The following is a 24526-nucleotide window of genomic DNA, read 5'->3' as shown; positions in this document are numbered from 1 at the left end:
ATTCTGGCCCTTGTGCAATAAGAATTTACTTAAGTCTGAGAATTTGAGAATTTGCTCAACTTTTTCTGACATCTTATTCCAATGTTTTTGATTGGTGTTACCTTTGAAGTTAAGAATATTCTCATTTTTTGGTTGTTCACGATAACCAGTTGATTATCTTATTTATTATATAGATTTTCTTCATAATTTATCGATATTTTCAACATGAATTTTAAATTCTTTGATTGGCGGATTGATATCAAAGTTGTTAGGTTTTGGTGGGAGAAAGTCCGAGAGTGAAATTACTGAATTTATACCACAGTATGAATTATCAAAATTTATTACACATGGAATATTCAATAACACACTGCTATTTATATAATAAAGATGTATATTAGTCACTAAACATAGTGTGTTTTATATTTCAGTGCCTCCAGTTCCCCCTCGAGTTGGTAAGTTAGTTTTTTTTTTTTTGGTTTTTTTTTGCATAATTTTATTTAAGTTTTATGTTGTTTAAACAGAAGCTTTATTTAGTGTTGTTTAAATGGAAGTGTAATTAAATGTTTTTTAAACGGAAGCTTCATTCATTGTTGTTTAATGGATAGCTTTTAAGATTGCCTTTAAATATAGACATTTTGATGATGTTAAGATGAAGATAATTTATTTGGTTTATTGAAAACTATATTCCTTTACTTTTTATGCACCTGGAAAATGTGAATATTGCTAGTTATAAATCCAAAATGTAATTATAACTCAAAATAATAGAAAAGATTCTGGAGTTACAGTTGTTTAATGTTTTGGAAGACCTAAAAATGTAGCTTGAAGTAGTTTATATTTTGTTACAATAAATATTTATGAATTCATTTTAAAACAATAGCAATGTGATGAGAAAACCAAGTGATACTTTAATAGGTTACCACTTGGCTTGACATGGGGCTATTAGTTAAGCTTAATATACGTAACGTCAAAGGCAAATTGTTTAATGGTGCACAAAACACGTTTTTTTTTTTTTACAACTGATCCACATTTTGCTAGAGAAGTTAAGATGGTATAAAAATTATATCCCCGCTTAACCAGTGGATGGTATATTGGAATCACCTTGTCCCATGCCCGTCCAAATTTTGTCACAAGTATCCTTACTCCCAATGAATGCATTGGTTGTAAATGTAATACTTATTCTATATAGATGGGGCATACATGTATGTTGTAAGCAATTTTGGTTCATGTCTGCTATTAACTTCCTGTTTCTTTGAATTGTTGTACTAGTGGGGGTATATATAGCAGGACAATAGATGCAACTATACATTTTTATTCAGCTGATTTTAACAGAAATATTTGCAACGTTTAAGAAAAGAATGACGAAACATGGTTGAAATCTGGTGCAACAATGTTGAACTGATATTACATGAAACCAATGTATAGACAAGGCTTACTGGTAGAACGTCATGGAAATGTAAAAGAACTGTTGCAAATTGGTTTAACATAAAAATAACTGTACAAACAAGGTTTATTAGCAGAACATTGTAAAAAGCAAGAATCATGTGAGCATTTTCACTCATTGCAGTCTGTTATACAGTAGTGTTCGCTTATAACGTACAGGCTTATAACAAATTCAGGTTTATAAATAATTTGAACATATTTCCCAGTCCCAGCGTTTTAAAACGAATGCATTTCGTCATTGATATAACGGAATTCATAAAAGCGAAATCAGGGATATAACGAAGTATTTCTTACGGCCTGGCGACAGATTTATTTCTGTAGTTTGCCTGGATAAAACGAAGGGTCAAGATAATTGTTATGCAAATATCGGACACCAGTTTTCTGATACTCGCGGTAATTGATTAATCAATAATTTCACGGTTGATAAACACACAGTTAGAAGATTGGCTAATCTTACCTGTATTTTTGTTTTATTACTCATTAAAATATCAATCAAATAATGACACACAAGCCATTGAAAAATTTAGCGTAAGAACATCCTAGATTGTGAACTTTTATCATTTTTGATTTTATGATTACGTTTGTTAGTAGTTCCATCAAACAATAGTTTTTCATGCTTCAAGCGGCCAAATATGCTGTGTAAAATACTGCAAACTCAATTAGGTTTGATGTTTAAAACTCTTCACAAAATTACAAAGAGAAAGGCAACTGAGATTGATACTATGTAATGGTTTAATCATGTAATGCTTATCTTTGTTTGGCAGTGTTGCACGGGCGCCCCATGATAAAAAAGAAAATATACGAGCTACAACAGCAACAAAAACAATTGTTTTCTTTTTTATTCATCATTTATAACAAATACATATTACAAAACAATTATTTAATTTACTGCTAGAAAAAAAACGCATCAGTGTTGCTATGTCTTAAGCAATAATAGGACTTTTAAAAAAAGCAAAAGGGGAGATAATCCTAAAGTTTCTGCTATAACGAACAATACATATAACGAAGTAACTAAGACAGTCCCCTGAGATGCGTTATAAATGAACTCTGCTGTATTACAATTATTGGTCAGTTCACTATTATGCTCTTAAAACTCAACACAATTTTTTTTTATCAAAGAACTTATTTTTATAGCTGAAAAAACAAATAAACAATTTGCAACAGTGAATTTCTTAAGGACATAAAGACTAAGAATAATGAAACTAAATACAAAGTCACTGTCAGTTTTGTTTGCACAGTGACTCTACACCACTTAGAAACATACAGTCAATGTACATGTATTTTGACTGTTCATATACATGTACATGTAGTACACCGTCAGTGTATATGTTGTTTGCTTTTTTGCAGTTTCAGAGTTGATTTTTTTTTAGCTACATGTCTATGGCAAGCCAAAGTGGACAAAAATCAATATTTTGTAATATTAGAAAATGAATTTTTAATATTACAAAATCATTTTTTTTAATAGAAAAGATTTTTTGATATTAGAATATTGAATTTGTAATATTACAAAATCACTTTGCAATATTGCAAAATCAGTCACATTTTTTAATATTAAAAAATGATTTTCTAATATTAAAAAATCGTAATTGAACACAACAAATGCATATTCTAATATTAGAAAATCAATTTCTAATATTAAAAATGATTTTTTTAATATTAGAAAAGTGTTTTGTGATATAAGAATTATAATTTGTAATATTAGAAAATGAATTTGTAATACATGTGTATTAGAAAATGAATTTGTAATATTAGAAAAATAATTTTTTAATTTTAGAAAATACTCATTTTTTGTCCACTTTGGCTTGCTATATATGTCTGTATACTGTTGTAATTTTTGGTATTGTCACATTGCTAGTTGTCTTAGTGGTCAATTTCACAAAAAGTCCCTGTGTAACATTAATTAAGGTAATCCAGTCATTGTAAAAAAAAATGATTGGGTTTAAATACTTGTGATTAATGTACACATTGAACATTTTTTGAAATACTATACCACTGCTGATAGGCCTTGCTGGAGATTGGTAAAATATTGTAAATTTATGATTTTTAGGACCTAAATCAGAAGGTTCTGCTAAAATTAGTAAGTTATGGTGCCGTGCTTTCAGTTTAAATTGCAAAGCTGCTCTTATACCACTATTTTGCTGCTTCAAGCTTTGAATATTTTAGATTATTCAAATCTGTCAATTACTTTTGTGAAACCTTTACTAAAATTTAGCAAATAAAACATTTTCACTACTTCTTACTCTATATACATACACTTTGTTTAACTGCCAACACTCCTGCTTTTTTTCAATTTGGAACTTGCAATTCAGAATTTAAAAAAAAATCAGTGAAGTTTAACAAATACATTTTCCAAGGAAAGATCCAATAGTCATTGATTTTAGTCTTTTTCATAGGTATTTATTCATGACATAATTTAAACTTAGTTTAGACGTTTATTTTTTCCTGTTATACATGTACATATAGTTACCTGAAAGTGAAAATATTAGCATCAGTGAAAAGTAGCATATAAGTAATTGCAGTGAAACGATTTTTTAATTTCCTGTAGGTTTTTTTATAGGCTTGGTTTTTGCTAAGGCCAAAAAAATAATATGTCTGTTTCCTGCTACCCTACCTACCCTTGTTTTTTTTGCCTACCTTAAACATTTTATGGCCATTTTGGCTCAAGCACTGACTAAGTCTAGATTGTTTCCCCATGAAAAATAAAATGATTTCCCTACCTACCTACTTACCTACCTACCCTATTTTTATCTTGCTGATAGCAGGAATTGAAAATTTTTTTTTTGGCATTATCTTCTAGCATAGCTTACTACATATATATAACAGTGGAACCATAGTTGGTCATATGATTGGCATATTATTAAAAAGGCAACAACTAAAAAAATGACCAAAAGGAACTATGGGTCCACAACTACTTACTATGTGATTAATTATCTGTGATGGAATAACACTTATAGATTGATACAGACTAGATTTTATTTTACTTTAAAAGCAGAAATTATCATGAATTTTTACTTCTAATGTCTATTTCCACTTATTTATTGGGCTTGTACAATCAGGTCTATTATTGAGGCTATATTCCCTAATTGAGCATCATTCTGTTTGTGGTGTAATGGATGATCTTTGCAGCTCAATGTATTGTTATTGTATTGTTTAATTAGGGAAAGTCATGTGGTAGCATGCTTTACCCTGATTGTAGGAGATCTATAGTTTGATCCTAGTTCAATCAACTTAAGACTTTAAAATTGGTTGCCATGGTTTCTCCTCCATAGCACTCAACATATAAGAAATAGAGTACCTACTTAGAATATCTTGCTTGCCTATTTTCCTTGTTTTTACAAAACATTATAAAACATTTATTGAAGTTTCAGGTACTTTGTCTCACTCATTTGAAAAAAATAAAATTTTGTCTAAAATTTTTACATGTATAAAATATGCCATAGAAAATGCTTGGCATTACTTAGTGTTTACCATTTTGATTTGCACACAAATTTTAAAGTCTTTTTAATTACTGATGGTAGAAATTTGTTCTACTAGTATTTCAAATTCATGAAATGGTATTTACTGGTACTATGGCTTATACATCAAGCATTTTTGTCTATTTTCCACTGGCTGTTGCCTTATACCAAACCAAAAGTGACTACCTGTGGTATCAATTATAAAGCATTTATATCACCATGCCACTGGTGATTGTTTCACTACATGTAGATGGTATTGAATTGAAGAATGAACAGTAGTAGCATTTTGTCTACTTATATAAAAACACCTTTTCAGGGAAACACAGTTGTTCCAGCTGTTGTAGGAAGAAAAGCAAGTTACACTCCCCTGTCCAAAGCTTTCCCAACCAAAATCCCTTGTCAGTTCCATTGACAATAGCCATATGTTTGTAATTGAGGTTTTGGAATCCTTTTCCTTTGTCTGTGACTTATAATCATAATTCGGTGTTTGTATGCAGTAGTGCTAGGGTGATTTCAGGGTTTACATGTTAGGAAATAAGTTTAAGCTGTGAAATAGCACAGCATTGAAGTTTGAATCTATAATTTTTGGTTAGGTCATATGAAATTAATTGAGTGTTTACCTTACCTCACTTTGAAGGTCAGGAATATGATTAGTGATATAATGGCATGATGGTTTTGTTGCCATTGTTGTCAATAGATGCTTCAATTTTTTGCAGTAACTAAAATATGACTTCATTGATCTTGATGATACTTTATGTCAAGGTTCTGTAAAAAAAAAAAGATCGGTGTTGACTTTTAGGGTAGTAGTCCTAACTGTTTAGGAATTAAGGACTTCACATTTGCATTTTATTATTCTATGGATATCAAAAAACTTTGACAAGTTTAATTACCCAAAGGTCAGGTTTGGATTGATTAGGGGTTACATGAAAGAATAAGGGGTCTATGATTACCCAAAGGTCAGGTTTTGATTGATTAGGGGTCATATGAAAGAAGAAGGGGTCTATGATTACCCTAAGGTCAGGTTTGGATTGATTAGGGGTCATATGAAAGAAGAAGGGGTCTATGATTACCCAAAGGTCAGGTTTTGATTGATTATGGGTCATATGAAAGAAGAAGGGGTCTATGATTACCCAAAGGTCAGGTTTGGATGGATTATGGGTCATATGAAAGAATAAGGGGTCTATGATTACCCAAAGGTCAGGTTTGGATTGATTAGGGGTCATATGAAAGAATAAGGGGCCTATAAAGGCCTGGAACTGATATTTGCCTTGTTTCCTAAAAAAATATGTTAGTAAACATGAATGGATCTCAAAGTATTCAAACCACAAAAGAAAGGTTTTAATTCATTTATAGGATTGCATGATTTATAGGATTTTGGGCCAAATTAAGCGATTTCTCAACCTTTTCAAAAAATGCTCGCTTTTTTTCAGACAAATTACATATTTTAAGATACTTCATTCTATTTAGAAACTTATCCCTCTCTGTTGAACATATTTTCATAGTCAAAATACAGAGCTTGATATTCCCAAAGTACTTAAGGTTTAACCTCTGAGGTTGTGTCAAGCTGCTCCCAGTGATGCATTTTAAAAAAAGGGTGGGTCAGGGCAAACAATTAATTTGATGTGGCCTTGTATTCCTAATCTTGTGTATTGCATGCACTGCACAATTCTAGATTAAAAGCACTTATAACTTTCATTTTGTATTGTTTCAATACAATTCAATTTCTTTATTTTAAAGTTGTTTTATTAAAGTATATATGTATTTACATTATTTTTAACACATATATTCATAATGCAGAATAATAATAGATTCAGTTGGATTAATTATCATAATATATAATAATTTTTTTTAATTAATTTTTTTTATGGTTGAATATCTATCATAGTAACTGGCGACACAATTTCAGTGTATTTTGAGGCAGTTTGTCATACAGTATCTTTGTATTTCAGGTCATGTCAGAGCAATAGTAGATTATATTGGCAGTCCAGAACCTCCTGCTGGAAAGCGATCATTGCTGTTTAAAAAAGATCAAGTCATTAAAATATTAAATAATTCAGATCCTCAGTGGTGGAAGGTAAACACTATTTTGTCTAGAAGTTTGTACAGAATTTTGTTTCCCCTTCTTTTTCAGGGGAGACGTATTGTTTTTATCCTGTTCAGAATTATGTCTTCCCACTCCTTTCTCTGGAGAACTGTTGTTTTTATCCTCACCAGAATTACGTCTCCCCACTTCAGGTAAGGGAGACCTATTGTTCTTATACTGTTCAGAATAATGTCTCCCCACTCCAGTTAGGGGAGACTTATTATTCTTATACTGATCAGAATTATGTCTCCCCACTCCAGTTAGGGGCGACCTATTGTTCTTATACTATTCAGAATTATGTCTCCCCACTCCATCCCAAAGGAAATCTGTTGTTTCAACAAGTCCATAATTATGTCTCCCCACTCCATTCCATGGGAGATCTGTTGTTTATCCTGTCCAGAATTATTATTTCTCCCCACTCCATTCCAGGTGAGTTCTGTTGTTTTATCCTGTCCAGAATTATGGTCCCCCACTCCATTCCAGGTGATATCTGTTGTTTTAATCTGTCCAGAATTATGTCTTCCCGTTCCATTCCAGGTGAAATCTGTGGTTTTATCCTGTCCAGAATTATGTCTTCCCATTCCATTCCAGGTGAGATCTATTGTTTATCCTGTCCAGAATTATGTCTCCCCACTTCATTCCAGGTGAGATCTGTTGTTTTAACTTGTCTACTCTTTTCTGATTGACTACCATACTCCTTTACCACAAACTTTCAGTGATTGTTTTTTTTTTATTATTACAGGGATGTATGGGGAATGACGAAGGATGGTTTCCACAACATTTAGTCAAAGAAGAACACAAGGTAATGTATGCAGCATGTCACTCATGAAGAAGATCAGTCCTGTAGGTTATTTTTGCTTCATTTGTTGTCCTGCAATATCCCTGAAAATAACCCCACTCACGAAAATTTCTTGTTTTATTTAAGAAATTAAGACTGCTAAATTTACCCACACAGAAAATGTTTGACCCAAAACTGCAAAAATAACACTGAATATTTTCATGTTTACAGTATGTAATAGCTCAGATAATTCCTGTCGAAGTCATGGCAGGTCTTTTTCCTGGCTCTTCTTTACATAAAATATGATTTATTATTGTACAACTTGGTTTCATCAATAGAATGTTGCTGATGTTTTAATGATTGTCATATAACATATGGTGGTTTATATTGCTTAAGCTAATGAACAGTTGGTATATTTCCAGCTGTACCACTTAATTTGGGTAGTAAAGTAAACAATACCAGATTGTTGCTCTTTTTTGCATTTATGAATATACCCCCTGCAAACAAAGTTGTTTTATTTTTTTTATTATTGTGGAATGGGGAGAGGGTATATAGAAATCGCCTCTTCTATGTGCCTATCTGTCCATTTGTCTGTCCACATTTCTTGTAAGGGTTGTACATGTAAAAACCTTGTAAGCTCAACTCCTCCTATACTGATCAAGGGATTGTAATGAAAATTTGCAGGAAAGTTAGGCATCACATCTTTATGTGCATAAAGGAATATAACAACTGTCAGAGGAAGCCAAAAGAGAGATAATCTAGCATATGGGTTGTACAAGTTAAAGCCTTTAAAGCCCAATTTTTACCAAACTGTTCAAGAGATTTTTATAAAATTTTATTGGAAGGTTATGCATAGTATGTAAATATGCATGAATATAATTACTGGTTGAGGACACAAAAGGATGATAATTGAACTTAAGGGCTATACTAAGTCCATTTGAAGTGTTGGGGGGGTATTCTCTTTTTTATTTTAGCTTACTCACAATTTTTCTAGTTTGTACATAAAAGAAGAGTTCTTACACAATCAATTCCCTTGAAATATGAAAGTTTATTGCTCAACTTTTTTCATAAGTTCTACACCTATAAAGAAACCGGATATTCCCATCTTCAAAGTACTAATTGTATCATTATAATACAACCTCCCAATCCTGATCCAACACAAGAAGGGTTTTAGAAATCATACATGGATATTTTTTTAATTGAAATGAGAAATTTATGAAATTCCTACTGTTCTGAAAATAAAAGCCATTTTGTTAAGTGATTTAGATGGGAGGTTGCATTATATTGATGGGTAAAGTAATCAAGAAAACCAAGATTTGAGTTGAAACCAAAAGAATGTATTATAAGGATAAAGACTAGACAGGGAAAATAGATGCACACAACTAAGAACGTGAAAAAAAAACAAAAAACAAAACGTACAAAGAAAAAAGTAAATGAGTAACCCAAACTCCTCTGAATGCAGGGAGCATGGACCAGGTGCACCATTATGGTAAGCGTCCTATGCTTTTCTGCTGAGTTGGATAGTATGAATAGCTGTTCAAATACTTATTTTTTTCTCCATTCTACAGTTTAGGCTTAGTATATTATCTAAAGACAGATTAAAAGCTATAGAGAATTGTCATAGATTCTGTAAATGTATTTGGTAGGTTTGCATGATGTTAAAACGTGTTTTATTTGTGAGAGTTTGTATTGTGCATGGTCATTACCCTTTGCCTTTTGAATTAAAAATGAATGGCTAAATAAATGTTAACTTGGAAAGCAGATTGTTTATGACTTTTTTTTTGTGGCAAATTGTATTACTTACCCTATTCTTGTGTTACTGGAATCCAGAAAATAAAAGATGCAAAAAATTTCAGAATTTATAGTAATTTGAAATTGAACAATTTCTTTGATGGGTTGGATATTTTAAATGATATAAAATTTCTTCAAACTACAAAAATTGATATCCACATGTAAAATGAATTTACTGCCAACTGCAAAAACTTAAAGAATGGATAAGGGGTATAAATGAAGAAGAATAATTAATCTGCTCCTAACTTCAGTAACTAATTGTTTGAACTGCATTTGTGCAAGAAGTGTTCGATGAAAGTTGCATTGTTGAATTACGTTGATATTGTATTTGCATGATTTTGAATTTGTGTTCTTGCTTTAGATTGTACGCAAAGAGTCCTATGTTGATGTGAAAATAAGATTCCCTGATAAAGCCAATGGAGTGATGCCTGTCCCTCGACCACATTCACCGGCTGTTGGACAGGGCTATGTCAATGTTCCCACTGATAATGTAATGTCCAGTCATTTAAATGTATATAAATGGTATGTATTTTGTTGTGGTGTAACAACTTAATAATAACATCTGGTTTGAGTTTTGTATTGTTTTATTTCTTTTTTGGTTTGTTAACCCTTTGGTCACATGATGGACATATGTATCCATTCTTGGCAGGCAACAGGAGGGACATGTGTCCATTCTTGGCAGGCAACAGGAAGGACAAGTGGCCATTCTCAACAGGCCACAGGATGGACATATGGGCCATTTTCAGCAGGCCATGATTGAGAGGGACATGTGGCCATTCCCAGCATGCCACGAGGGAATATGTGGGCATTCTTGACAATCCTTGGGAACGACATGTGTGTCTATTCTTCGCAGACCACAAGAATGACATATTTCTCCATTCTTAGCGGGCCAGAGGATGGACATGTGTCTATTCTTTGCAAGCTACATGAAAGACATAATGTCCATTTTAAACAAGCCCCATGAAAGACATGCACTGTTCATATTTATTTTCAGCATGCTGCAGGAAGGACGTGTCAAATTATATGCATTTATATGTTTTTTTGGTTTTTTTTTTAAGAAATAGCCAAATATGTGTTAAGAAAAAGCTGTTCATTTTTTTTTGGTCAGTGTTTTCCTATCCCTGGTTTAAATAATCATATAAAAATGCACTCACATTTAAATAAAATTTTCAATGGTTCTTTTCAGTTTTGTCTTACGCCTTGTGGGGTATATTATTTGGTTTTCAAGCCAATTCGTTTTAACTCTTAAAGTCACAGTAAAAAAAGGTTTTTGAACATTTCGGAATGAAAGCATCGAAATAGAATGATGTAATAAACAGAAAAACAAAAGAAAAAGCATTCTTTGTAAAACTTTGCAACATCCATAGTGGGTTAAATAAATAAAAGAATGCAAATACAATGTAATTAATTTTGCCAATTAAAATTTGGCAGTTGAAAAATTAATATCCATTGATAAATGGTTATGATGTTCAATTATTTCTTCTGTGACTGTTATTATTTATTTACTTCCTACTGACAAAGAAGATGCCTTTATAAGGAGATTCTAAGGTAAGCGACATAACTCTTGAAATCATTATATGTTTGTATCATAATCAATTTCACCAAAGCCTATCAAGCTTTCATTTGAAACAGAATGAAATCAGTCCAAATTACTTTGATGCTCACATATGATTGATGTCAAATGTATACAAATGTTCCAATGATTTGTAAGAGTTGTGTCCTTTACCCTAGGTCTATCTGTTTAAATATGATTTATAAATATATTTAATATTTATATCAGTATGAAAAATTTTTTTTCACTAATTGCACAGGATGAAATGTGATTTGATACACACCTCTGATTTTGAACCTGTTATTAAGTGAACTGTTTTGATTGGTTTTAGGTTTGTTGGCCCAATGGACAGGGATACAGCAGTAAGAAGATTGTCTCCCTTAGTTAATGGTACATTTTTAATCCGTGTTAGTGAAAATCCTGGAAGACGTGGTGAGCTCTCACTTAGCTTAAAGTAAGTTGATACATCACTTCTAGGTATGTCATGCTATAAATAAAAGCATTGTATGTACAGATAATAAGTCATAGTTCATTGGTATTTCTATATCAGTTGCAAGGCATTCATGATGCACTAACACATTTTTCCATTTTATTTTTGAATGTTAAAATATTAGAAGTTATTTGATTGGATTAACTATGTTGCCTATAATATTGTTTGACATTATAAAAATAGTTGTACTTATTTGGCGAGATTTGTTTTTTTTGGGGGATTTTTTGGGGGTTTTGTCAAACAATCTACATTGCGAAGTTTTGAATACACAACACTAATCAAATTATAATGTTCTTTGAAGAAAAATCCACGACTGTTTAAGTTTCACCTTACAGGTCTTACTGCAAAATTGCATTGTTTTCTGTGTTTGACCCAATGATGGCAGCTTTCTGTAAAATTTCATAGTCCATTTACACTATAAAAAATGACAATCACAGATAATTGTTTTATGGTTAAATTGATTTCAATATTATATAATTGTTTGTAGATATGACAGTCAAGTACGACACATTAGAGTAGAGAAAAATAATGAAAACTATTACTACCTGGGAGATACCAAATTCTTTCAGTCTGTTCCAGTAAGTCAAAGATTATCACAATGATGCCAGATGTACCCATACCATTAATTTGAATCAATTTTTTTTTACATCCTGCCACATGAAGTGGTGTGGTATTATGTGTTACATTTTTTTTTACATCCTGCCACATGAAGTGGTGTGGTATTATGTGTTACCTTCCAACAAAATGTCGGTCTGTCTGTCCATTCCTAACAATTTCTAGATGATAACTTGAAAATGGATCAATGATTTTTTTTTTAAACTTTGTACAGTTGTTAAATACAATGAAATACTGGTAAATGTTTAATTTTCAGCCAAATCCAAAGTGTAATTTTCCAGTTAGGCCATTTTGAACATTTTGCCATCCCCCTTTTTTCACCATTATGTGGCTGGGTATCCATTAATGTCCTATTTTTAACTCTATTGTTCTGTTCTGACTTTCAAAATGTTTAACAAAAATTTACCAGTACCGGTAATATTCAAATGCATTTGCTATACAGTTTCTGAAAATTTGTAGGTTACCAGTTTTTATATGCACATTTAAATGCAACAATGAGAAATTAAAATTTTGTTTGAATACTAGTGTTTTCTAACATGTTTCAAATTAATTGGTATCAGAAACTGAAATAAATATTTAGAAACTTGATAGTACTGGCATATTTGAATAAAAATGCCCATATCATATTATCCTGTGAAGCATTTTTCATTCTCAATTATCACCCCTGGACCATGGTAGTGTATTTTTATGGAAGAGTTCATTTTAATTGCATTGGAATAGAAGTTTATTGATCAGATAAGTTATCTGCCTTTATTATTAAGGAGTTAACAAACTATGAATTATTTTTGAAAGTACAATTTTGAATACTCCTTTACATGAAGTGACGATGTTATGTGATACCTTTCAAGAAGTAGCACATTTGTTTAGAACCATGAAATGCAGGTTCACACAGTAGTTCAGTTTTCAGCAAAGTCCAAAATGTAGTCATTTAAAACATAAAATCATCCACCTTTTTTCACCATTACATGGTACGTATTTTTAAGAAGTAAACAAATTTCATATTCGGTATGCTATATTTGTTCATTTCAGGAATTAGTCGAGTTTTATCAACAGAATTCTTTAAAAGAGTGCTTCCCAGGTGTCAAAACAACATTGTTATTTCCGTTTAAAAGTCAGGCAGGATTTGGTGCTGGTATGTTTATACTAATAATATGAATAAAATTAAATACTGTGAAAGTACTATTGTTCGTGGGGTACCGATTTTCGTGGTTTTCGTTGGTAGGCCAAACCACAAGATTTGGTTCCCAACAAAAAGGAGATTTTCATTGATGTGTAGACTGAAACCCTCAAAACCACAAATTCAAGAATCCACCAATATATGTTTCCTAATAATAATAATAATTATTGGTATCCACAAATTAAAGTACTTTCACAGTATTGCCTCATGTTATGTGAAGATGGTGTTCATAGTATGCTATCAGCTGGCAGATATGATAGATACACCTTGTACTGTTTAAAAACTTTCTGACTGTAGTTCTACATAATATACTAAGAAAAATTGTGGAAATTCATGTTGGTCATGCGGCTAAAAAAAGAACAACAGGCCACATTTCAAGATAGCCACAATATTAACAGTGCCTACATTTCAGCTTCTTACTTTATTAGACTTGAAAGTACTTTCCTTGATTGGTCGTGTCCTGGATTGCATAAAATTATTGATATAAGACATTAAGCTAGAATCAGACTGCACATCCAAGTTAGACCAAGAAAAAAAATATCTGTTTAAGGTTACATGGAATAAAAAAATTAGGTAGGTAGAATCACTTTCTTCTTTTTTAAACTATCATATAGACACTAATGCGAGGATTTCTTGGTCTTCGTAGTGCTCACCTAAAAAATGATGATTTAGCAACATTTCATAAAAAAGTATCAATAAAATGTGCTAGGATAGGTAGGGTAAATTTGAACAGACAATATTTTAACATGGCCTTACCTTTGTCTCAGAAACTATGATTATATGACTTTAATGACAGTGGTGATTTTTTACTGTGTTTAATTACAGCATCTAGAATATTAGGCTATGCTGTAGCTGTATATGACTATGCCGCTAATGCTACGTCACAACTTTCATTATGTCGAGGGGACCGTGTTGCAATACTCAGTAAAACTGGAAGTGATAAAGGTTGGTGGAAGGGAGAGCACTGTGCTACTGGAAAGGTAAGAGTTATCTTATATTGTCCTTACTCTGTTCTGAATGATTTTTTTTTCTTTAATTTTAATTACAGTTAGAAAACATAACTGTTATTTTTACAAAAGTAGTTAAGTAATTATTTACGTTCTACAATATTTTTTTCACCTTATCTGTGGTTATTATTTATCAACTTCTAAAATTTTTTCAGGTTGGTTACTTCCCCTTAGCATATGTACGTGAAGATGATGATGATTAAAACTAGAACTCTGCCAAGGTCATTCCAAGTCAATTATGACTAAGAGACAGAGCTAGCACCCCATGTAATGGGGAGATAATTCATGCTAATATCTGTGATTATAGAGACAAGCTCTAAGCTTGAGACAAACCTCTTTGTGATGTACGAAGTAAAAGTGCTGATATAGGGCTTAGTATAACCTTCTGTGTGATGGGTGTATGTCTTTTGTAAAATGATGGTATTTGATGAAGTATACGGGGAATATTGTATAGCTCTTGTCTAATTCCCTGGGATCTCTCTAAGAATATTTTACAGTCCTTGTACATACTTTGTCCTTAGGTAAATCTTAAACTCTTTTGATGTTCTAGGTCAAATGGCAAGGTCATAGTTTAGTTTTTATAACAGGTTCAAGGTCAGATTTTTACATTAAGAGAAGATGCCATTCTTTGAGTAGCCAGAACTGAGCATTTTAAAACTCTTACCATTATGTGTTGGGAGGATTAGATTTTTATTCCAATTCTAAGACATTTTCTTATTTTGAAATCTTTTTAAAATAATATTTTGATGAAGTTTTGTTCATATGCAACAAAAAGGCAGATATTGCTTGCAGTATCAATCACTTATCCCATATATTCTGATATAGTATATGCACAGCCAAGATTGTGTCAGGAAGCTTTCTAAAAGGATATTAGTGTAAAGTTATCTTTTTTTTTAATAGATAGAAGAGGCATTTTTTAGATTAAAATAATGATATACTTATTTTGCATTTAAAAAAATTATCACATTCCCAAATAAGGATTGCCATTTATCTTGTTCACCCCATCTCGTTGTCCAAGTTTATATATTTTTTTTTTTTTTTTTATCTGTTATTTACTATCACTGCCATTAATTGAAGTGACTTCTATATTAGTCCTGATTTTAATCACTGCGTACAACAATTGTGAATTGTAATACTTCCCTGTATGATTCAGTACAATTCATGGTGTTCTTGCCGAATAGTTCCTTAATGCCCAAGTAAGAGATCATTGTCAGTTGTCATATTTTTTCCCCTTATTTTACAATGGAGGTACACCAATCTCTATGAAAGTGTTTATTAGCCATTAATATATATATATAATAAGGCCAAGAAAGAAATATGTCTGTTTAAGGTTACCCTGCCTATCCTTGGACATCTTATCTAATTTTTGTGGAAGTGCTGCTGAACTATCATGTTTTTTAGTTGAGCTCTGTTAAAATCATAAAATCCTCCCATGAGTGTTTATATTTTAAAAATTAAAATGATTTTACCTACCTACCTATTTTTTTCATCCAATGTGTCCTTAAACAGATATATATATATTTTGGCCTGATGACAATGAACGTATATGTGCCAGTAAATACCTGCTGAAATGTTGTGTATCAGTCTGCATGATTATAAATTAATCATTTTAAAGTTCATTGACCATTGAAGCAATCAACACTCATGTATTTAGCTTCCTCAGTCATTTTTCAATATTTGTTTAGAGGTCGGGCGATAATTTTTTGTACAAACATTCAGCATTTGATGACACCAAACTTAAAGTATTGTGAAAGTACTTAGTTTCATGGTTTTCTAAAATTTTCTGGTTTTAATGAAATTTTGAATTACAACCTTTTTTTTTCAGTATGTAACTTAACATTTTTCTAGAATCTTTCAAGTTCCACACAGCGGCAGACTTTTGTTTTCTCTCTTGCTAACCACTGCATAAAAGCCTTTCAAAATTCTTGGACATTATTCAAATCAAATGTCATTTGACAATCAGATAACATCGCATAAAACATACTCTTCTTTTGGACTGCAAGATTCTTGCATTTTCTGAGAGGGCTGGCTGCACCATCTAGAGTGAATTTGAATGTCGAATGCTGTTAGGAGCTTGAGAATCTGTATCCATTGATTGATATTTTGATGAAAACCATTAACGATTGTAACCTATGAATAATATTTTCCCAGTACTTGCAAATAATAAAAAAACTATATAGATGATTACACCTGAGTTGAGAAAATAAATTTGTGAGAGAGTTCATGTGAAATGAATGTGAATTAAGTGGTCATATGACTCTCATAATACTTTTTACATGACGTTTATGTTTTAAGTTAATTTCAAGTAAAAATACATTAACTGTATATTTCTGATGAAAGGGAACCTGTTTTTTAGACAGTTTCATTTGTTTTCAATCAGACAAATTTATAATCTCTATATTTCTTAGTTATATCCAAACTAATATGAAAATATGTGTAAAATATATTTGCTTGCCAGAGATGAAATATGAATTTATTTGATGTTGTATTCCTCATGTTATTTTCTAAACTAATTTAAGCTTTAGTATTTTCTTACATTTTAATTACATGTATTAATTTTAATTCTTTAACCAATTAACTCTAAAACTGTAGAACAGTTGCTTAAGGAGGTAGACCTAGGGTAAAGGACATAACTCTTGAAATCATTATGTTTGTGTCATATTCAATTTCACCAAAACCTATCAAGCTTTCATTTGAAACAGATTGAAATCAGTGCAAATCACTTTGATGCTTCAATAAGTTTGATGTAAAATATTGAATACAAACGTTTCAATGATTTGTAAGAGTAGTATCGCTTACCCTAGGTCTACCTCCTTAAAGTAGCCAGGTAGGAGACATTAAAGATTTTTTTTTAAATACATTGAAACCTGTCTAAACCAAACTCTGAATAATCCCAAAATCTGTCTAAATTAGACACTTTTTAAAGTCCCTTTATTTCAGCTGAAATGTATTTTGAATCTTAGTAAGCCAAGAACATTTGAAGTCTGAAAGGGCGTACTCACTGTTTCAAGTTGAAGTTTTTCTGTATGGTTTGGAAAACACTGGGAAAACTTTTAATATGTTTAACACAATATGAAAAAAAGGGTAAACAGCATATGCTTTGGTCTAAGGCGATTTTTTTTTTTTTTGGAAAAACTTGCAAATAAAAGTTCTATAGTGGTTCTATGTTTTCCATAGGATTTTATGTTTAAAAAGATTACATATTCTTTATGATTTTTGAGAACATGTTTGTTATGTGTATTTATATATGTATATGCAAAAAAACTTGTACGTCCATATTGGTCCTGAACATATGAATCCACATGTTTTAAACACATGAAACGTATATTGCATTTTTTCTTTGTAATTAATTCTGCTTATGAATAACTGAATGTGCAGAAGTAGAGTTTTAAGTTAAAGAATATCAGTTTTGAAGGTGATGAATGAACTTGTCAACAGCCTCTCTATCTGTCTGCTACTTTGTAATGCCTGTAATACCAGTACAGGGAAATCTTGACTTAACAGAACCCTTTTGGACTTTAGAAAGTGATTGGGTTAGACAGGTTTTCAGATTATACAGGGTTTGGTTTAGGCAGGGTTCACCATACTTTCTTTCTAAACTAATAGAAGTGATATTATTCCTTAAATGCAGTGACATTACAGTCAGTAAAAGATTACATTGTATCTTCATGTTTATGTGTAGTATGTTTAGAATAATGACAAATAGGGAAGAAATTGTTTGTGGATCATTTACATATTATTTAGTGGGGGGGTCTTCAATGATCAGGGTATATATCTGGGTTGTTTTCAATTAAATTGATATTTTTTACATTACATAGTTTTGCATATGAAGTAAACATTGTTTTCCCTATTCAATTCACTACAAAATTTTACTTTATGTCACAATTTTGATATTACCAATTTACAGAACTGCAAATGTTTGAGATTGTAGTACCTGACTAATTTTTTTTTGTTTAAGATGTCTAGGACTCATCCATGGGAGTTAAATGTAGGAGTACAGAATACTGATTTTGTTTTTGCATTAATTGTGAAGGGTTCAGTTAAGCCATTTATTTATGGTTCTTATTAAACAACCAAAGCATTACATTAAAACTGCCATTAAATACATCATACAAGACCAAGATAAAAATTGCTTGTTTCCCATACCCAGTTGAATCACCCGAAATCACAGAACCCATTTTTTTAGTTCTTATTTCTTATTTTTATGTAATGTTAATTAAGCCTATAAGATTTTTTACACTCCAAGATTGAAAAAAAAAATGAACAGATCTGGTGATCTTCTTAGTAATGGTATGGTCATGATTGGAAGTTTATATTTTTTTTTTAGTCTGGCCTAACTATCCAATACATCACTGTGATAACTGTAGGGACATAGATTTTTATACTTTTTGTAAAATTCTTTTATGTTATTCTCATTTTTTAACAAAATATTTTTTTGTTTTTTTATTATTTTTTTTCTGAATTGGAGAAATTGCTGTTGATACACACACACACACACACATATATATTAACAGGACAATTATTTGGAAAGAGTGAATAACCAAAATATGATCATGAGTGCTGAAGAATGCCTAGATTTAACAAGTGTGTGGAACTTGTCCGCACATGAGTTAAGTCTTTATGTGCTCTTGGTAGAGTGATCCTATTTTGGTTATTCACAATAACCAATGGATTATCCTATTTATTAAATAGATTTCCTGCATTATTCATTGCTTTTTTCAACACAAATTTTAAATTTTGTGAATGGTTGAGTGATATTCATTTTGTGACATTTTAGCGGGAGAAAGTCTACTAGTGAAATTACCAAATTTATTTCAGTGTGAATTATCAAAATGTATTACACTGAGAACATCCAATAAAACACTGCTATCTATATAATAAATATATACAAGGCATTAAATGTTATCTAACATTGACCTTTGAACTTCAGTATGATAACATAGCCATATATATTTCTGACAATGATCTTATTTATGGATACAGTGAAGTTCGTTTACTGATGGGGTTTGTGTGGTTTATATTGTTCACATGAAGCATGTAGTTAAACTCTCGAGGAAGTGAGGCTTTTCTGTTCACTGATACAAAAACTTCAAAATTTCACAGAACCACAAAACCAATACCCATTTATAAAGGTACTTTCCTAATAGCCATATTTTGGTCATTTGTTATGGTTTTCAGCTATATTTCACTGTTGTTAGTTTGAACATGGTTAAACTATAAATTGTCCAACAAAATGGTAATATATGTATAATACATGTATCAATTAAATCCAGTGTTGATCAAATATACCTTCCAGTGGCAGGTTCAGACCTTACACAAAAAAATTGGAAGAAAATTTTGTATGAAATCTCTTCTTTTTTTATTTTTTACAAATTTTAAGCCAAAATAATGCCATGCTTTGCTCTGCAGTTTGTTATGTTGACACACAAAACATGAAATCAAGGATTCTCTCCTGCCTGTATCCAGATATAATACACTGAAATTGGCCCTGAATAAACTGAAAAGCTGTCTAAACCAGTTTTTTTCAAGGAAATATCTTTACAGTATGAACTTGTGTGAACCCAGCATCTAACTGGACCCCTTCCATTAGTCCCAAAGCAGTTTGGATTAAAAAGGTTTCTCAGTTTATAGTTATATATCTTTATAATGATGTGTAAATAATTGCTGAAAAGGAAATAGAGAGATACAAAGGACATTGTTTTATCAGTATTTTATTATTTTATTGAACAACTGCGTGTAGTTCTAGGCAAACTTTTATAAAGATGATAGATCTGGATGAAAAACAGTCTTTTTTGGAAAAATTTAACTTTGAAAGATTTTAATTTTGTTCACTTAGTGAGTGATAGATTCAGAGAATTGGAGACCCCCTCCTTTTTTGTTAATTTCATGCATTTTTTTGGAGGTAAACATTGACCCAAAATAGCTGGAAATAACCACTCCCCCCTCCTTTCTATGATTCTGCCACTGAGACTCATCTGTGAAATGACCATGATATGCCATTTGACATGTAAACATTATATATAGAGGAGATGTGACTTCTAATCAGTATTACATTGTGTATTTAATTATCATCTTTGTTAATTATCACTGAAATTGTCTGTTAAATAAACATCATGTACTCTATTGTAAATTGTTAATTTTGACCTGTGTATTACTGTAATAAGAAGAAAAAAATCATTCATTTGGTGTTTTTAAGACATAATTAACAGTCTCTGGAAGAGTAATCAAGGAACCAAGGTTATAGCGGCAATCAAAAGAATGTAATCAAGGGACAAAGACCAGACATGGAAAACAGAAACACACAACAAAGAACATAAAGTAACTAAAATCATCCACAAAAAGCAACAAAAGCAAATGAGTAACTCGGACTCCACTAAAAAAACTGGGAGCATGGACCAGGTGCACTGGTCCTCTGCTTTTCTAGAAACACCCGCCGAGTTGCTCATAAAAAGTCAAGTCTGGGGTAGACGAAAGAGGAAAGGACACGTTGAACAATTCAGTTTTCATGACGCAGATGGATACACCGTAACGATCCATGAGTTAATGATGACGACCATAAAACTTCTGCAGTGATGACTTCAATCTTGTAGCAATATAACCCTGTTCCAGATGCATATTTGTTAGAATTCTAGCGCAATACAAAAAGTCTGCGTAGTTTCGGCAAGCTCTGGCATAATGTATGAGTTGTGATATGAACACTCCAACGCAGATGCTGAAGGGATGTTGCCACAGATGAAAGGAAAGTTGACAATTCTGAATGAAAAATCATGACGTTTGTCGTAAAGTTTGGTCAATAGTTTTCCTTTACCATCAATTTCTAAGTGTTGGTCAAGATATCAGGGTGACTTCATAGTGTCTGTAGTATCCTTTATCTCAAGTTCTTTGGGGTAAATGCGATGTATCAAATCCCCAAAATTAGGATTGTTTAAAGATGATACGTCATCTATATAGCGGAAACTGAGATTAAAGGATCTAGCTAAACGGTATTCTTTCTTTCGGATCAGATCAGCTATAATGTCAGCCTCATAAGAGTGAAGGAATAGGTCAGCAAGTAGAGGAGCACGAGTTGTTCCCATTGGAATTCCGACCGTTTGTTGACAAACGCGTCCACCACACTGGACAAATATGTTATCGATTAAAAATTCCAGAATTTTGTAAACATCTTCTGTATATTTGGAAGATGGTTTGGAATTATTTCTTGAGGAATCTCTACCAAGAACTATATATTTGTATTTAGGTGTACCATCTTTTTTGGAAAACAACGATGTGTAATGTTCTTAAGTCGGAATTTTGGCTGAGTATGGGGAATAAAAGTATACAGTGCTGAATAATCATACGTTTAATGTATTGTATTCTGATAATAGTCTTGAACTGATAGTCTCCAAAAGATCTTCCGAATTTTTCAGGATCCACAATGAAATAATACCATTACTGGGGTAACAAGTGTTGTGGTAGGACTGCAGACCCTCTTTGACAGCTGTGAGAATGTTGTTTGTATGGATTCTTGTGGAGTTTAGGAATCCAGTATATAGACGGTAAATCACAATCATCGTCCTTGGTAGAGAGACCAAACGAGGATAGCACAGATTTATGGTTTTCCATAACCTCTTCGGAGAGTGTGGTAACATTATAGGTCTTATCACTGCTTTCATTTTCTACGTCAACCTTTGATAATAAACATTGGATGTAAAACGTTTTGCAGAAATAAACAATGTTGCTTTGTCTGCTGGTACGACAACATGTTTGTCATGTATAGTAGACAATGTTTTTGCTACATCGGGGTCTTTGAAAACTGATGTAGCATTGGCACTCATTGACCTACTTAAAATTCTATTCGTTTCAAAATTAAAGACCTCATGGCATTTAACCACTCTGACAGAGAATTAATGTCTTCTTAATCTCGTTTTATCCATTTTCTTGCGTAGTCCTCCACGGCATCCATAGGAACTTTAAAGTTATAATTCCAATTTATGGAGCGTGGTTCACGGTATGTGGGACCTTTAGAAAGGATATTACGCAGAGATTTGTTTTCGATGATGGATAAATCTCCCGTAACGACGTGACCGGGAGGACCATATTTGAATGGAGAGTTTTTGCAAGGACAGTCAGGTGGTTTAGCCTTGAAGTCCTCAATCTCGAGGTTCTGCAATAGCCTTTTATTACTGGAAATTTTGGATGCAATGGGCGAAGTATAGGAATTTGAAATAATTGGTATGGATTTGTCTTTGAAATATGGGGGATTCTGTTGGTAACGTTTTTGTGGATGTTAACCAAATTAATTACATCTATACCTTTATTGACAAACGATAGTGGAAGAAATGATCGTTTTTCTTCATCTTGACTTTTCACACAAACTGGTTTAAAGAGTATGTGGAAACCAATATCCAAACTGATGGCAGCAAGTCGGGATAATGACGAGGTAGGGTCAGAAACAGGAGTATCAAGACTTATTTTGTAAAGGGAGTGTAATAGAGTGAGAGGTATAGAATAGAGTTTGGTTCTAATGTGATGAAGTCCAAGAGGTTTTTGTATGAAAGGAAGGAGGCCATCTATTGAGACATCATGTAACTTAGGTGACGTATAGTGGCGATGGCCATGACTCCTTTTCCGTCTTGGCGACGTCCGAGCCAGTTTTTCTTTCATTCATCTTGTTAAAACCATAAATTCTAAAATTGTATTACTGGGTTGATGATACACTCGGGGACAAAATCCACCGGCAGAGGTATCGACCCAGTGGTGTGGAAGAGTAGTCAAGGGAACCAACGTTATAACGATAATCAAAGAGTAATTATGGGAACCAAGGTTATAGTGGTAATCAAAAGAATGTAATCCAAGGACAAAGACCAGACATGGAAAACAGACACACACAACAAAGAATACAAAGTAACTAAAATCATACATACAAAGCAAAAAAAGCAACTGAGCAACTCGGGCTCCACTAAAAACTTAGAGCATGGACCAGGAGCACTAGTAGGGTAAGCGTCCTCTGCTTTTCTATAAATACCCGCCGAGTTGCTCATAAAAAGTCAAGTCCGGAATAGACGAAAAAAGGAAGAAAAACTATGACCCGTTGAATAAATCAGTTTTGATGGTGCAGATGGATATACCATAACGATCCACGAGTTCATGATTACGACCATAAACTTTTGTAGTGTATGACTTCAATCTTGTAGCAACATATTCCTGTTCCAAAAGCCTATTTGTTAGAGTTCTTGAGCGATACAAAAAGTCTGCGTAATTTTGGCAAAGCCCCGTGCAGGTCCGGGTGTCTAAAGAATAAGTTTGCAGCAGCGCTAAGCTTGTCGTAAAAGGCGACTAAATAGTGCTCAGGAACCTAGAGGGGGGCTAGGCGCTCTGCCCACAGAGCAACTGGGATGTGTTGTGCCCCAGGTGGTGGAATGGGGTACCCCTGGCGTGTTACATGCTGGGTTGTCAGGCTATAATACGGAAAACCTGACCGCAAACCGTAGTGGTGCACCGTGTTGGGAAAGATGCCACGTTCCTCGCACGTTAAAGAACCCTGCTGTGGTATTCGATAGGAGTAGGAACCTTTGCGCTCCGCCACAGGAGGCTAAATTGCCCGACCTTACCCATCCCCCGTTTTTCTAGTGGCAATCAAGATTTGTCGACCCTGTTATCCTTGTGTCCCATCCTTTTTTCATTTCATCATCATTCCATGTTCATTTTATCACCCATTTCATATTCATCGTCTGATTATAGCTGCAATATTGCTGCTCGGACGTTAAACCCCAACAAACAAACAAACAATTTTGGCAAGCTCTGACATAACGTATGAGTTGTATGAACACTCTATACGCAGGTGCTGAAGGGATGTTGCCACAGATGAAAGGAAAGTTCACAATTTTGAATGAAAAGTCATCACGTTTGTCGTAAAGTTTGGTCAATGGTTTTCCTTTACCATCGATTTCTAAGTGTAGGTCTGTAGTATTCTTTATAGACTGCAAAAGAATGCAATCCAGGGAAAAAGACCAGACATGGAAAACAGATATACACAACGAAGAACACAAAGTAACTAAAACCATACACACTGTATCAGGCTGTGAATAAAACATGGTGTGAAAAAAACTCAGTTTTTTAAGGTTTAATTTTAGTATTAGTATCATTCATAGGATCAATGAAAAAATATATGATTTTTCAT

At 32.6% G+C, this 24526-nt stretch overlaps 1 protein-coding gene across 5 annotated transcripts in view; it reads left to right on the top strand.

The window, feature by feature from the left end:
* LOC148612699 (proto-oncogene vav-like) overlaps positions 1 to 20490 on the top strand; it is a 51579-nt gene extending 31089 nt beyond the window's left edge. For 4 of the 5 annotated variants that reach the window (XM_088594359.1, XM_088594356.1, XM_088594357.1 and 1 more), the window contains 10 exons: positions 408 to 431; positions 3467 to 3496; positions 6824 to 6948; positions 7700 to 7759; positions 9888 to 10048; positions 11410 to 11532; positions 12056 to 12146; positions 13213 to 13315; positions 14186 to 14340; positions 14523 to 20490. In XM_088594359.1, the coding sequence (XP_088450485.1) occupies positions 408 to 431; positions 3467 to 3496; positions 6824 to 6948; positions 7700 to 7759; positions 9888 to 10048; positions 11410 to 11532; positions 12056 to 12146; positions 13213 to 13315; positions 14186 to 14340; positions 14523 to 14570 (920 nt within the window). In that variant the 3' untranslated portion in view covers positions 14571 to 20490. The remainder of the gene's footprint in view (positions 1 to 407; positions 432 to 3466; positions 3497 to 6823; positions 6949 to 7699; positions 7760 to 9887; positions 10049 to 11409; positions 11533 to 12055; positions 12147 to 13212; positions 13316 to 14185; positions 14341 to 14522) is intronic. The other variant, XM_088594358.1, reaches the window with a different exon arrangement.
* The last annotated feature ends 4036 nt before the right edge of the window (positions 20491 to 24526 follow it).

Source organism: Perna viridis, chromosome 7, assembly GCF_037379345.1.
Source record: "Perna viridis isolate PV_CMFRI_1.1 ecotype Kerala chromosome 7, ASM3737934v1, whole genome shotgun sequence".
Classification (NCBI taxonomy): domain Eukaryota; kingdom Metazoa; phylum Mollusca; class Bivalvia; order Mytilida; family Mytilidae; genus Perna; species Perna viridis.
Note: the sequence above shows the minus strand (reverse complement) of the source record. Positions and strands in the feature narration are given on the sequence as shown.